The sequence below is a fragment of the Haliotis rubra genome, unplaced genomic scaffold (assembly GCF_003918875.1).
Source record: "Haliotis rubra isolate DU_JTF1 unplaced genomic scaffold, ASM391887v1 Scf67, whole genome shotgun sequence".
Taxonomy (NCBI): Eukaryota; Metazoa; Mollusca; class Gastropoda; order Lepetellida; family Haliotidae; genus Haliotis; species Haliotis rubra.
Window position 1 is genome coordinate 37,876 of NW_025767379.1, and position 13,457 is coordinate 51,332.

A 13,457-nucleotide genomic window follows, 5' to 3' on the forward strand; every position below is an offset into this window, starting at 1 on the left:
AGTTTCACAGCCCGTATGAAAGGCTAAGGTTTGGGTACCGTTAAACACGTGGTGATATTTGTTAGCTTTATTATAAAGATCAAGACACATATATTTGACTACAACACATTGGCAAGAGATGATTGACAACACATTCTAACTGGATGCAATAATTATGAACGGTGGTAGAAAATAATCAAAACGAAGGTAAATATATGATAACCAACGGTGTAACAAAGCTTTTGACGTCTTCTCTTATTGCCCACAGTGCCAATCAAACGACTTCAGGGTCAAACCTTCATCACTTCTTCAATGTCATGTCTTCTTACAGTGCATGTTACATACAATAGCATCAAACACATTCAGTATACAGTCTGTATGGTTACCCGACCAAACCGCAAGTAGTCGCACGTGACAAAGGTAGACATTGAAATCATTTTCATACATACTCACATCTTAAAGCCCTTGTCACCATACTGTTATTGTACAAGCCTGAATATAAAAAGGGATCCTTATCATGGCAAAGTTTGATCTGACGCCAAACGTACAGTACATAGCAGTAATATGACATGGGAAGGGTTGATGCTATAAGTTGTATGCTTCTCTCGAGCGTAATATGGTCTCATGTACGCTTCATTGTAGTAGTGTTATCCGAGCCGTTTACAACGTATTTATCCTCCCGCCATGTTAAATGTACAAAATATCATTTTATTTTGAAGATGGATAAGTTCTAAAAGCTGCCATAAAAATGGTTAATTCTGTTACGTTGAGTGTGCAAAACGATCCAATATATAAAATAGTAATTAAATAAAGAAGTGAAAGCCGGTAAAATAAATGTGTACATAGTGAACTCAAAAACAGGTAAGCGAACAGGTTTCGAACTCCGTGCACTGTATGCGTCATGTTATACAATTGTTAGCGATACAGCTTCTCGATGGAGAGCTTGGCGGTTACCGTGGCAGCGGGTAATATTTTTTCCAGTTGTCAACCCCCTGGGATTGGTGACACTGAAACTTGTTAAAGCGTCAGTGACCAATGAAATTAAAGTAGTTTACATGAAGGCAAGATAAAAACTAAAATGTTTCACTAACAAGTTGTAAACCCCCCATTAATTTTGGAAACACAATACATAGATTATTTCAAACTTTCAATGACACCATCCATACCTCAGCGTGGCACTAACGTAACAGGAGGCTTTATACAAAACATCAACGATGATATGCGCTAAGATGGAGACAGGCTTCGTTAGTGCAAGCACATGGCTGTATGTGTTGCATTGCATTTTTGTGAACACCATAAGTAAACTACCAAAAGATTGTCAGAACAGATACATTTGGCAAGTAGAAAGAATTGTAAGAACTCATACCACTTTGAAGAAGACAGAAAGGAGAAAGTGATTGTTTCTAAACCAGATTTGTCGGACAATAATAGGTTAATATACAAATCTAATGACACATTATTGGCAATCTGGTAGTTCAATAACCGATTTGCACAACCCATTTTGTTGATACCATAAACCAATGAAACATGAAGATGGAACCATTCAGGGCTTAGTGCAGCCTTTAATTTAGAAAGCTTTGATACAACAGTCTCCTGGATCACCCCGCAGTGATCTCACCACCGGAACTGTACAACATGTTAAAGTGACCTGCTGTAAAGTATTTGGCAGTCTGGATCCTTGATTACATAACACTAGAGCGGAACCTGCCCAAACCAGACATTGAACTTTACGATAAAAAAGTAACTATGTTAATTTCTTACACGGAACTCAATGTAAACCGAGTTTAACGTTCGGTCCACACACAATTCATGTTTGGTCAGATTTTACAGAACATTCATTTGAACAGCGTTGAGAGGTATTCTCAATAATACATTCACATGGAAACTAGGGTGTCTGAATGACGATAAGGCTCTGTGAACACATAGCAAACACGATACATCTGACACATTCTTCCAAACAAAACAAGCCAAGTGAACAAAGGTGTTATAGTTATGTGTGTGTGACAAAACGCCAAACAATTACTGCATAGGAAGAAGAACACTTACCCACCAATTCAAAGTGACAGTGACAAGAGCATCTGTTACCATAGCGGTATTATTCCTTTGTAAACATCTTCTCGGGGGAATTGGTCCCATAGAACAGTTTTCTAGGAACATTTCCCACCATACGTGTTCCTTGGCAATATCCTTTTCGCATGGAGCTTATTCCATATGTGATACAGTTGATCATTGACAAATTGTTCTGGGAGATGTTTTTGTAGTCACAGATTCCGATATTTTATTACGTAAGTAACAAGGCAGGTTTAATCTACTGTGCATCATTCACAGGCTAACATTTCTTGGAAAAGATATGTTAGGTAATAATATATTTATTTTCATATGTAACAGAAAGTAGCCCAGAACAAGTGAACAAATCTAGAATGGTAAATGTATTGCAGAATGCCTGATACTCTTCAGTTGTGTCAGGACCTGTATGAACGATAGCTGTGTTTGTGGTAAAAAGAAATACTGTTTTCCTGCCGACTTTGGAAGGACAGAATGGTTCAGTTCAAATCCGCACCAAGCTTTAAAAGAACAAAAACAGCCAATCGAACAGTACGGATATCTCTGTCACGTTAAAGGGAAAAGGAGTACACCAGGAAAATGTAACTGCTTATTGATACAGAATTAACCCAATGAGATGAGATGGAGTTTTGGCCTTGTGTCGACCAACCAGCAACAATGCAGTCACTTTCGTCTTACATCATGAGCATCATTGTTGTTAGGATGCCCATGACAACAGCAACCGTTGAAGCTCTTCTGAGGTCAGAGTTGTTAACAGGATGAGATTTTATTTCATATATGATACTACCCAGGCCGTCTGTCCCTATAATAGTTTTCAAAGCACCGAACCGTACATCATCGGCAAACCACATCTCAACACTCTCCCCCGCCTGACCCTTGACGTAGACAGTGATGACGTCGCCGACGGTGACATTGACGATCCTGTTGCGAGACATTGGTACCCACTTTTCCAGTTCACCAAGAACAAGAACTTCTCTATTTCTGCAACAAATAGTCAATGCGGGTAAGTGTTTACTGCAGCTTACAACAGTATTTCAGTTACATAATGGCCTGTCAGACTGATGTGGAAGGAAAGATGGAAGTGATTCAGATCTTAGACATTTAACACTTGGGTGAAATCAGTGAGCAGAAAGATGGAGCTGAGAAACCCCCACACACACCCCATACCCCCAAGACAATGCAAACATGGTACCACCTGTGTCCACTTCACCATATGTTTTCCACGCCTTATTGTGCACCGGGAATTTAGGTGTGATTGATGACTGGGGAATGTTCTTACCGAACACTTAAGGAAGGACTGACTGACTGAGTTTAGTTTTACGCCGCTTTTAGCACTATTCCAGCAATATCACGGCGGGGGACACCAGAAATGGGCTTAACACCTTAAGGAAGGAACATGAGAGTGGGTGAGTTGACCCTGTGAGGAACCCTTATAGGGGCGTGGTGGGCGAGCTGTCTAAGACGCCAGGCTCGTGACCCAGCGAGTTAAATTTGCCGGGATCGAGCCCATCTGTGACTTCTGCTGCACTTCATTTATCAATTTCATTGTCACTGGCCAAATGAGACATTGTCAGTTTCCATTGTATTACTACTGCATTCAACAAACAAGGTGTTTTAGATCGGACTTATTTTATGATAGTTTCAGGGAAATTTTGTTTCAATTTTGAGTCAAGTTTGTGTGCAGACTCTTTCAGTGTTGTCACAACCACTAGCTAGTGTACAGTACACAACCCTGTGCACTTAAAAGAACCCACGAATCCGTTGGTATATGACCAGATGGTGGTCACATGAATACGTGCAAACACATAGTTGCGGGTACAGCAACGTGCAGTAAAACTTGGACAAAGTACTGTGACTATGTGTCGCAGTCCACCCAGCTGTGAATGGGTACCTCGTTAGTTGGGAAAGCCACATTAACATGGTGCGCCTAGTGGCTGCTGGAGTTGTATGGTCCCCAGGGAGTTGAGATTGAAATATACCATGTGCCGTTGAGATTGACATCCAAGGATCAAGAGAGAAAAAACGAAGTGCTTTGAGCATGCACATGGGATGGACTAAAGCGCTCTATAAATAACCATATAATAATAATAATAATAATAATAATAATAATAATTATGTGCCAAGGTTGTTGGACAGAATCTGAAATTTGAGGTTGACTTTGCTGATGGCAATGTACTGCTGGACGGTACAGCGATGGGAGTAAACCAGGTGAAGTCCTTTACCAAGTCTGCCCAGAGTCGGTCTTTTGTGGAGAAGCTTTCTGAGAAGCCATTGCATCGTGTGTACATGCAGTGTGTTGAACAGAATAGCAATCCAACCGACTCCTTCGCCTGGATGAAGTCGGCTGGTCTTAAATGTGAAACTGAGGGCTTCCTTTTTTGCTGCTCAGGACCAGTCACTTCCCACTCGTAATCGCCTAAATGTGATTCTTAAAGAGAATATTAACATGAAATGTCGACTTTGCAATGAATTTACAGAGACTGTCCAACACCTTGTCAGTGGATGCCCTTCCTTGGCACAAACAGCATATCTTAAACGACATGATGGCATGGCTAGTTGCTTTTACTACCGTCTCCGACATGCCTGTAGCTTTGACTCCCGAGGTCCATCCATGGTACGACCCTGAACATGTCCAGGGCGTCATGGAAAATGATGCTTTCAAACTTCTGTGGAATAGGCCCATATACAGCCTCAGAAGAATTCCAGCTAACAAACCTGATCTTGTCCTTTTTGATAAAGCCAATGAATTTATTTATATCATTGAATTTTCTGTCCCTTTTGACACCAATGTGATTGGCAAGATTAAGGAAAAGCATGATAAATATGCGGACCTCGCCTTTGAAATGTCTCGCTTGCATCCCAAGTACACTGTCGTCAGGCTCCCCATTGTTCTCGGTGCCCTTGGTTTGGTACCTCCTGATCTCTTGGCGCAGATCAGGAGAGTGCCCGGGTTCTTCACCGGGAGCACAGCCCTTCTGACACTCTGGGTAATGCAGAAGGCTGCAGTGTTGGGGAGCCTTCATATTCTCCGGAAAGTTCTTGGTGGGTTCGACTAGGCAGCGTTTCCTGGGAGAAGTCCCATTCGCTGTCTGGGCTGCGTGTAGAGGGGGCAAGGGCCCTGAGCTGATGATGAGCCTTACCAGCCTGACTGTGCCAGGATCACCCGAACCCTCTCTGCTGCATACAATTTTTAATCTGTAAAACATATAATAATAATAATATAATAATACCTTACGTAGCCGTCAGTGCAGAATGAATCATTATGCAGCCGTGATTGGATGATTTTGTGTAAGATGTTTGTGTTTTTATAGCTTCATCCACCCAGTAACTAAAACTGACTATATGTTCCAATATGTGGGCTTGTCTTTGTTTACATCACGACGTATGTAGCATGTGACCACACATATTTTCTAGCGGGCGACATTTTGTGCGGGACTGTGGTCTGTTTAGCTTCCTGTACTCGGAAAAGGAACTGGTTTGTTTCATTGTTTCTTTAAGGTTAGACTATGCATACGTGTACATGTAATAGCGGGCTTTGATAATGTTAGCAACAAATACAACGTTTCTATAGAGATCAATGGTACAAAATTCGATTTCGTGTACATGTCAGCCACTAAAGCAAAACCTGGTTCAAAACAATATACTCCCGGAGACGTACAGGAGGGTATGGTAAGGGAAATAACTCACACATACGTGTATTGAAGCATACCTAAAAGCCTAAAAAAACACCCGAACGTGTACACGGGAAACTGCACTACGGTTTAAGGGATTTGTAGCATAGGACGTTGGAAGAACCAAGGTGCATAAGGTGATACAGTTATGTCCGTAACGGGATCAGATGGTCGTGGGCTTTATCTCCAGTTTTCTCCCCCAACATGGCACATTTTTCTCAATCCCATATTCTGACATAGACTTAGATCAAGGTCAAGATTCAATATTTGACGGAAAGCAAATTTGGAAGGCATGTCAAATATCTTGTATGTGACATAGTCAAAATGTGTTTGATGTAGCATTTTAAACAAAACAAACACTGATGATTAATGTCGACATTATTCCAGCATTATCGCTGTTGGGGACACTAGATGTGAACTTCACATACTGCACCCATGTGGATAACGACACCGCCCACCGCCCACCGCCCACCGCCAACAAACATCTACGGAATTCGGCGGAGTTTAACGGAATATATTTAAGTCCCATGTTCAAAAAACAGATTCCTACGGAAGATGATACAAATGTATATTTCCTTTATATTTTCCTGTTTACCTCGTGAAACATACATCACTGATGAGAATATAGTGAACACCTTACCTTGAAGTTGGTGCTGTAGATAGCTCTTAATGTTCTTGGGTGTTCTTAATTCACAAGAGACGTATTTGCATATCAATCTGGAAAGCTGAGTTTTGCGAAATATGAACAATAGGTGCCTTACTTGTATTTTATAACTGGTGACGTATAGTACATGCAGAATGCCAGTTGGCATGGCGGGATGGTGAAGGGTTTGCTGTCGCTGAAGTCGTACTGCTTTGTTGGATCAGCTGCAGAGAAGATCTTGCTCACTGGGTACTGCAACAGTAAATATGTGTAGGTGCTGAAGCCTGAAGATTGAGGCATTGGAAGCGACATTTTCCGATGTGCCAACATTTATTACTGCTTTGGTGATTTTCCTTCATTCCAGGATCCATGGCACAACACAGAAGGTGAACGTAACAAACCAACGCTTCAGTCACAAGGTTATCCCATCGCTCTCTATCTACATGTACCTGAAATACGTTCAACGTGCTGTTACCCGATCTCATTGATGAGGATTAGGTACCAAGTGTCGATTACTTAACAGAGGTAACTCATACCCAACTGATATTTATCCATTTGAAGAGCAAGCATTGGAAACACACAATTTCCAGCTTATGTTTGAAGTATTGAAGAACTGCCACGTGCCATTTTAAGTATCGTTTTGGGTAGGGACTTATTTGCTTGATAGACCAATATGCACATACCACATGCATAATCTAAAGTGCAAGTCGTCTCACATTCGTAACTTAACGCATTCTTTACAGGTATGATACATCACTGACGACGTACATGATGTTTAAGCTACTTGAATCATATTGGCTGGGACTTGCGCTTTCTTCGCGCCGAATGTCCCTTTAAATACGTACGACATACTCACTTCAAACCCAATATCGGCTGCCGTCGGGGTGATGTCAAACGTCCTGTTCAAGCCGGAAACATAGATAATCCCGTACACTTGTTCCGGGGCTGGTCCACCCCTATACAGGCCGTTGAGTGTCGCCCAGATGTCGGCGTTTGGGCCGCTGCCATCTTGAAATGTCATCTGGTACATAGTGGACGGCATTTGCAATTTTACTTTCTTAAACAGGCAGCAGCATATTTTGATAAACACGTGTTAAAACGTCATCACCTTTGACTGAACCTGCAGACAAGACAAGCGCTCTTCACCTCAACGGGTACATTATGTGCTACTAATATGACAATGTGATGTTTAAAACATAGCAACTGATGTAAAAGTTAAGAGAGTTGAATCGTAGAGACCTGTGAGTTGCACCCTTAGCAAGTAAGTCTCTCAACAGAATGGTGAAGCTTATTGTTCCTTAATCATGTAAAGATCCACTAATGGTTTCATTTGCATGGTTACACGTCAATGATATGTGTCATAGATGTACAGTCGCATACGTTTTGCACCACGAGCTAAACAAAAAACAGTCTTTCTTTGATAGATCAAGTCTTAAATGAAATTAAATTTAACACGAAAGTACCATGGTGAGATATTCTCTGAGAACTAACCAAACGTTAGTACAATCTAGGTTTTCGAAATAATATCGCTTAAGATAATAAACTTAAGATATTTGCAATGAAAAACCATACGCATGGTAAAACAATGGAGAGGTATCGATTATTTTGTCAGTTCGTGACATTACATACAAACTGTTCAAAAAGCGGAGTTGGGATCGCTCACAGCTTACTCACCTGCACAACCTGAGCATTTATTTCGAGTGCAGGGCTGTTTGGTTTGAGGATAGTTCCATCAGAGCTACATATCCTGAGAAGAAAATTGCCAGATATCTATTTGTTTGTCATGGACAGTACTGGAGCTGAGGGTGTGATGAGAGTCACTAGATGGGAATAGGCTACAACAGACATGAGAGTGACATCAACATGGCCTACTAGAGATGAGAGTGAGATGAGAGTCATTAGATGGAAATAGGCTTCTACAGACATGAGAGTGTCATAAACATGGCCTACTAGAGGTGAGAGTGAGATGAGAATCACTAGATGGAAATAGGCTACAACAGACATGAGAGTGTCATGAACATGGCCTACTAGAGATGAGAGTGAGATGAGAGTCATTAGATGGAAATAGGCTTCTACAGACATGAGAGTGTCATAAACATGGCCTACTAGAGGTGATAGTGCCCAACGTTGCAACCTTCTACATTACCTAGAGAGTCAGAAGGGTTGAGTTCCTGGCAGCTATTTCGGACTCTCTACCAACGACAGCCAAGAGACTGGGAGGTACTAAACCTAAGGCACCAAGAGACTGGGAGGTACTAAACCTAAGGCACCAAGAGACTGGGAGGTACTAAACCTAAGGCACCAAGAGACTGGGAGGTACTAAACCTAAGGCACCAAGAACAATGAGCAGTTGGACATCTTGGTGCTGGGGACATTTCATATGTTCCGGATATTGCTTTATATAAGTGTTTTTCCTGGTTCAGGTTGTCAAAAGAGACAGAAAATTTACTTACATATACGGAGAGAAATTAAATTCAGTCTCGTTGAATTCACCTATATTTACATCTTGATGCAAAACAGATGGGAAACAGAAACCCCTTGTTTCACTTTTCAGGCCATTTGTGTATAATTATTATCATTGATGGGAGGGGATAGATGAAAAAGTAACTACCGATTGATGATGGAAGTATTGGTATGTCCGATCTGGTCACCAATCCCCACTGGACCCCGCGACAGGACAGCTATCACGCTGCTCTGAGCTGCAGAGATTGTTCCAGTGCCTTGAAAGAAAGCATTGCTAAACTCTGTACTAGTCCACATCGGATAATTTCAACCATATAGGTAAGGCATGCCTTACACATTCACAGGTTGGAACAAGTTTAAGATGTCAAAATAATCTTAGCTTTACCTGAGCTGAGTCAATTATCATGTCGCTGTTTCCTAACGAATTTCGAACATCAAAATGTATATTGCTGTCCAAATCCTATTTAAATGTTTCAATAAAATGACTTGCTATCAAATGTCTCGGGTTAGTCAGGCAGCGATCAAAGCTCTATGTCATCGTTGACGAAGCTGATTAGGGAGTCCAAGGAGAGGGATTTTACAGTTGTCTACAGTCATGCTGGTTCACCTGGTTTAGACATGACGTCCATACCACTAGGCTTAATGGTCGCTGCCGATAACAACAACGGGAATGGTTATATCAACAACAACAAAAACGTAAACTAACATTAACCACAATAGCAACCATAAGAAATGTTCCCACCTCCCTTCTGGTCTTGTGTACGGAGCACACCTTTGAAGACCAACATATCTAAAAGTGCGGAGAATACGGACGAAGCAAGAATATTCCTCTGGTCCAATTCTGTGCCATAGCCTCCAAGGACGCGCACCTGGATAAAGGTATTAATATCCAATATAAATTCTCTATGCGAGTGAGAAGCATTCGGAGCAGCAAATCTGATTTGTTTAACTCGAAACGAAGTACACCGACGAGTTCCGAATGTAACTATTATAGCCCAATTATAATGTTGTCGATGTTTCACTGTCGTTTCATACGTCATGGCATATGACAAAATATGTCCTGTTGTGAGTTGTTAGATCTTCATACAGAGGATTGTATCGGGGAAAACATCAGACTGGATCATATCATAATTTGTCCTAAAGTGGATGCACAGTAAGCGCATTATGCCACTGTGAATATGCTGAGTGTACCGACATTAACATCCACGACTGTTTCTGACCTGGGTGACAGCCGGTAACTGGAGTGCCAAGAGCGCCATGGTGGGGGTGGCGCCACTGTACTGGATGGTGATGTTGTGTCTCAAAGCAGACGTCGCCATTTTAACCAACCAATCTCGCGCAAAGTTAAGGTCCGTCTGCATCCGTGGGAAAGTACGGTATATTTCCGTCATGTTGTCCTGGAGAAGACAATATTCTGTTGACTGATACACATGGATTAAACTTCGCAATCAGCGGTATCGTAAAGTAAACATCACTGAGACCATCAGGCACTTCTGTATCAGTCAGGAAGGATTTTTGTCATCATTGTTTAGAAATTGCGTGAATATAAAGCATGCAGGATATCCTGTTCCGTATAGAACTTTCATTGCACATTTATAACAATAAGCACCGTGACATACACGTACTACTAACATTCTGCTAATACCCTGTTTTGTCCAATATGTACCATAAAACATTTCACGACCGCCTCTTTACAATGTCGATTATTCTGAAACGTCTGATTGTTTTGTGACGTCATAAGCGTTAACGTCCTAAGAAAGCCTTCTCGAAGAAATATCGATGAATAATTCATTGCAGAATATAACTGAGAGCTTATGGTGGCAAATCCTACCTGTATATATGTGGCCAATCCCCACTGCTTGGAATCACTGAAGATTTTGTCCCAGAACGCCTGGAAATATACAAATCATTCACTGACGTCACATGGTTTTCGAATCAAAAAGTATTTTCACAGCTCCTCCATTGGTAGATTGTTCCATTGCTTGTTGAGGCAGACTCAGCATGAGACAAGCTTTAAAACGCGGCGTAAAAATCCAGCTCTCTTAATCACTCCACGCTTTCGCAGTATGATGACACGCTATCTACGAAACAACCTAGCCTGACCAAAGGATCTTTTTAGTCGCCTTTTACAAACACCACAGGGCGCTGGTGATTGGTTTAAAGTCAGGGTCAGAGTGGTTAAAAATTGAGTGGATCAGTAGATCACTTCCTTTAACTGACATTGTTTATAGACACATCGTGATACACTTGTCGTATTTCAAATACTAAATCTTCATGGAGCCATATTTTAGTATTAGAAATGATTACATAAATATATCATATTATTATGAAACAAGACCAGATACATTGATGAAATAAAACCGTTCCACACTCAATGTAAACTATATGTATAAATCAATAAAATTTGTAAATGCCTCATCTGTCGGTATTGCCATGTGTCCTTCCATTTCAAAATTGAACGTTCCGCCATTTTGTGTTGCATATATGTTATCACTGGACCTGCAATAAATAAATATTGAAATGAGTTCTTGTATTTCTGTTTTGAAAGTGCCACAGTTTCACGGAATCAACGTAACATAATTAATGTCCTTCTGGACATCGTAGTGCTTTTCGCAACAGACCATGAAACAATGTCCTCGGAAGTGTAGCGAAGTCACTGCCTCCAGGACAACTGGCCAAGCCCATCACCCAACTAAGACAAAGACAACCCGATCATGTCCCTATTGAGCCGCCAAAGACTAAAGTATGTTAATGCTTCGACTTAGTTCATTCTGCGAAGCACCCTTCTCACAACTCACCAGAAATTATTTTTCGCCACAATAGGTACGTTCAAACTCCTGTGGACATACCTGAAAACAAACATAACATAAATTATATCTGTATTACCGTTATCCCAGATCGTTCTGAATGTGGTGTTTTCCGACTAGTCCACAACAAAACAATCCATGTCATCATCTTATTCTCAATGGGCAGGTCAGGTCTTAAAGTGGGATATGTCAAGACAACTACCCTTCCACCAAAAACTCTGTTTTATACTTTTCGCACGCGTGCGTGCGTGTGAGCGTGTGTGAATGACTTGCTACATAAACAAAACCAACGTCACTACATCCAGAAGAACACATGGTCGGGGTTAAGGGTTGCTGGGATTTATCAAGTATGTTCAATTTCTCTTTTGAGAACTTGTGTAAAACCGAACACAATCTGTACAAAGCTGTAAATCGTATAGAATCTTGTTCAGTCGGGCTACCTATGTATTGATGAACACTAAAAATATTTGGTAGTACAGTGTTACCATTATTATCAATGTGTCAATAGGGAAACTGATTTACCACCAGTAATGTTACATCACTGTAGACGTACTCGATGCCGTTGGGGAAGATGTCTGCTGGTGCTGTCCACTCCTTGACCCCTCCACCTTGACCCTTTGTAAACCACCAAGTGTCCAGTTCTACATACCTGCAGAAGATATGAAACAGGAATAAGCGTATATACGAGGAGTGCATGCATTAGGAATAACAATAGATCATTTGCAGAATACGAGACCAAGGAATACGGAAGATTTAGGAATAAAGAAAGATAAGCATCGAAAGAGGAGAAAAAGGAATGAGGATATATGTTCCGAACGAAAAGATCAAGAAATAAAGATTATCTGTTGTGCAAATAGAGATATATCACAGCGTATTGGTAACATGCTGCGTTTGCAGGATATGTTCACATTAATCACATATCGCGGCACTGGAACCATTTTTCTCTGGAACCATTTTTCATGATTTTGGTCTGAAATATTCAGTCATCGGAAGGAAACATAAATATCACCCAAATCTGCACCTCAGACGACTCAATCGGCCAGATGTTTCAGTTATCAAGATATATATATACTGTAAATTAATCATAAATACATTGCCTCATCGACGCAATACGCCATCTTATCATTTGTTGTCCTATTGTACCAAAACTATACAGGTACCTGTATGGTATACTTCTATTGTGGCCATCAGCAAACACTTTGATCAATGTATCTTCATACGTTGCATTTCCATCGGTTTTATCGAAATAGTAGGACCCTGTAACATTGACATGGAAAAATTAGGACGTTGACGCCTTGACATGGAAACAATAGGACGTTGACGCCTTGACATGGAAACAGTAGGACGTTGACGCCATGACATGAAAACAGTAGGACGTTGACGCCTTGACATGGAAACAGTAGGACGTTAACGCCTTGACATGGAAACAGTAGGACGTTGACGCCTTGACATGGAAACAATAGGACGTTGACGCCTTCACATGGAAAAAGTAGGACGTTGACGCCTTGACATGGAAACAGTAGGCACATGAAGGCAGAAGGTCCCACCGAAGGGATGCAGGTCTGAAGCATCACCACTCTTCGAAAACAAAAGAACATTGGTATGGTGCTACCAAACCTAGACAAATACCAAGTGCGAAGTGGGATTCGAACCCTCGATTTAGGTGACTGGAAGTTATCATTGTACACGAGGGGATTTCAGTGTGACATATGTTGTTGGTACTATTATCTTGTGCCTTTGAGTCGTTAGATATCGCTTGATCACTTCTATAGAGACAGGTAGCCTGGAGGTTAAAGCGTCCGCGCGTCACGCTGAAGACCCGGGTTCGGT

At 41.3% G+C, this 13,457-nt stretch overlaps 1 protein-coding gene across 1 annotated transcript in view; it reads right to left on the bottom strand.

Moving 5' to 3' along the window:
* Nucleotides 1–2,172: 2,172 nt before the first annotated feature.
* The window catches only part of LOC124257627, a 29,976-nt gene continuing 18,691 nt past the window's right edge, over nt 2,173–13,457 (bottom strand). Inside the window, exons 10-21 of the mRNA XM_046691733.1 lie at nt 12,788–12,884; nt 12,181–12,276; nt 11,619–11,669; nt 11,235–11,319; nt 10,652–10,711; nt 10,041–10,217; nt 9,563–9,689; nt 8,969–9,077; nt 8,032–8,104; nt 7,214–7,378; nt 6,476–6,609; nt 2,173–3,024 (exon numbers count right to left, since the gene is read on the bottom strand). Coding sequence (XP_046547689.1) covers nt 2,718–3,024; nt 6,476–6,609; nt 7,214–7,378; nt 8,032–8,104; nt 8,969–9,077; nt 9,563–9,689; nt 10,041–10,217; nt 10,652–10,711; nt 11,235–11,319; nt 11,619–11,669; nt 12,181–12,276; nt 12,788–12,884 — 1,481 coding nt within the window. The 3' untranslated portion in view covers nt 2,173–2,717. The remainder of the gene's footprint in view (nt 3,025–6,475; nt 6,610–7,213; nt 7,379–8,031; nt 8,105–8,968; nt 9,078–9,562; nt 9,690–10,040; nt 10,218–10,651; nt 10,712–11,234; nt 11,320–11,618; nt 11,670–12,180; nt 12,277–12,787; nt 12,885–13,457) is intronic.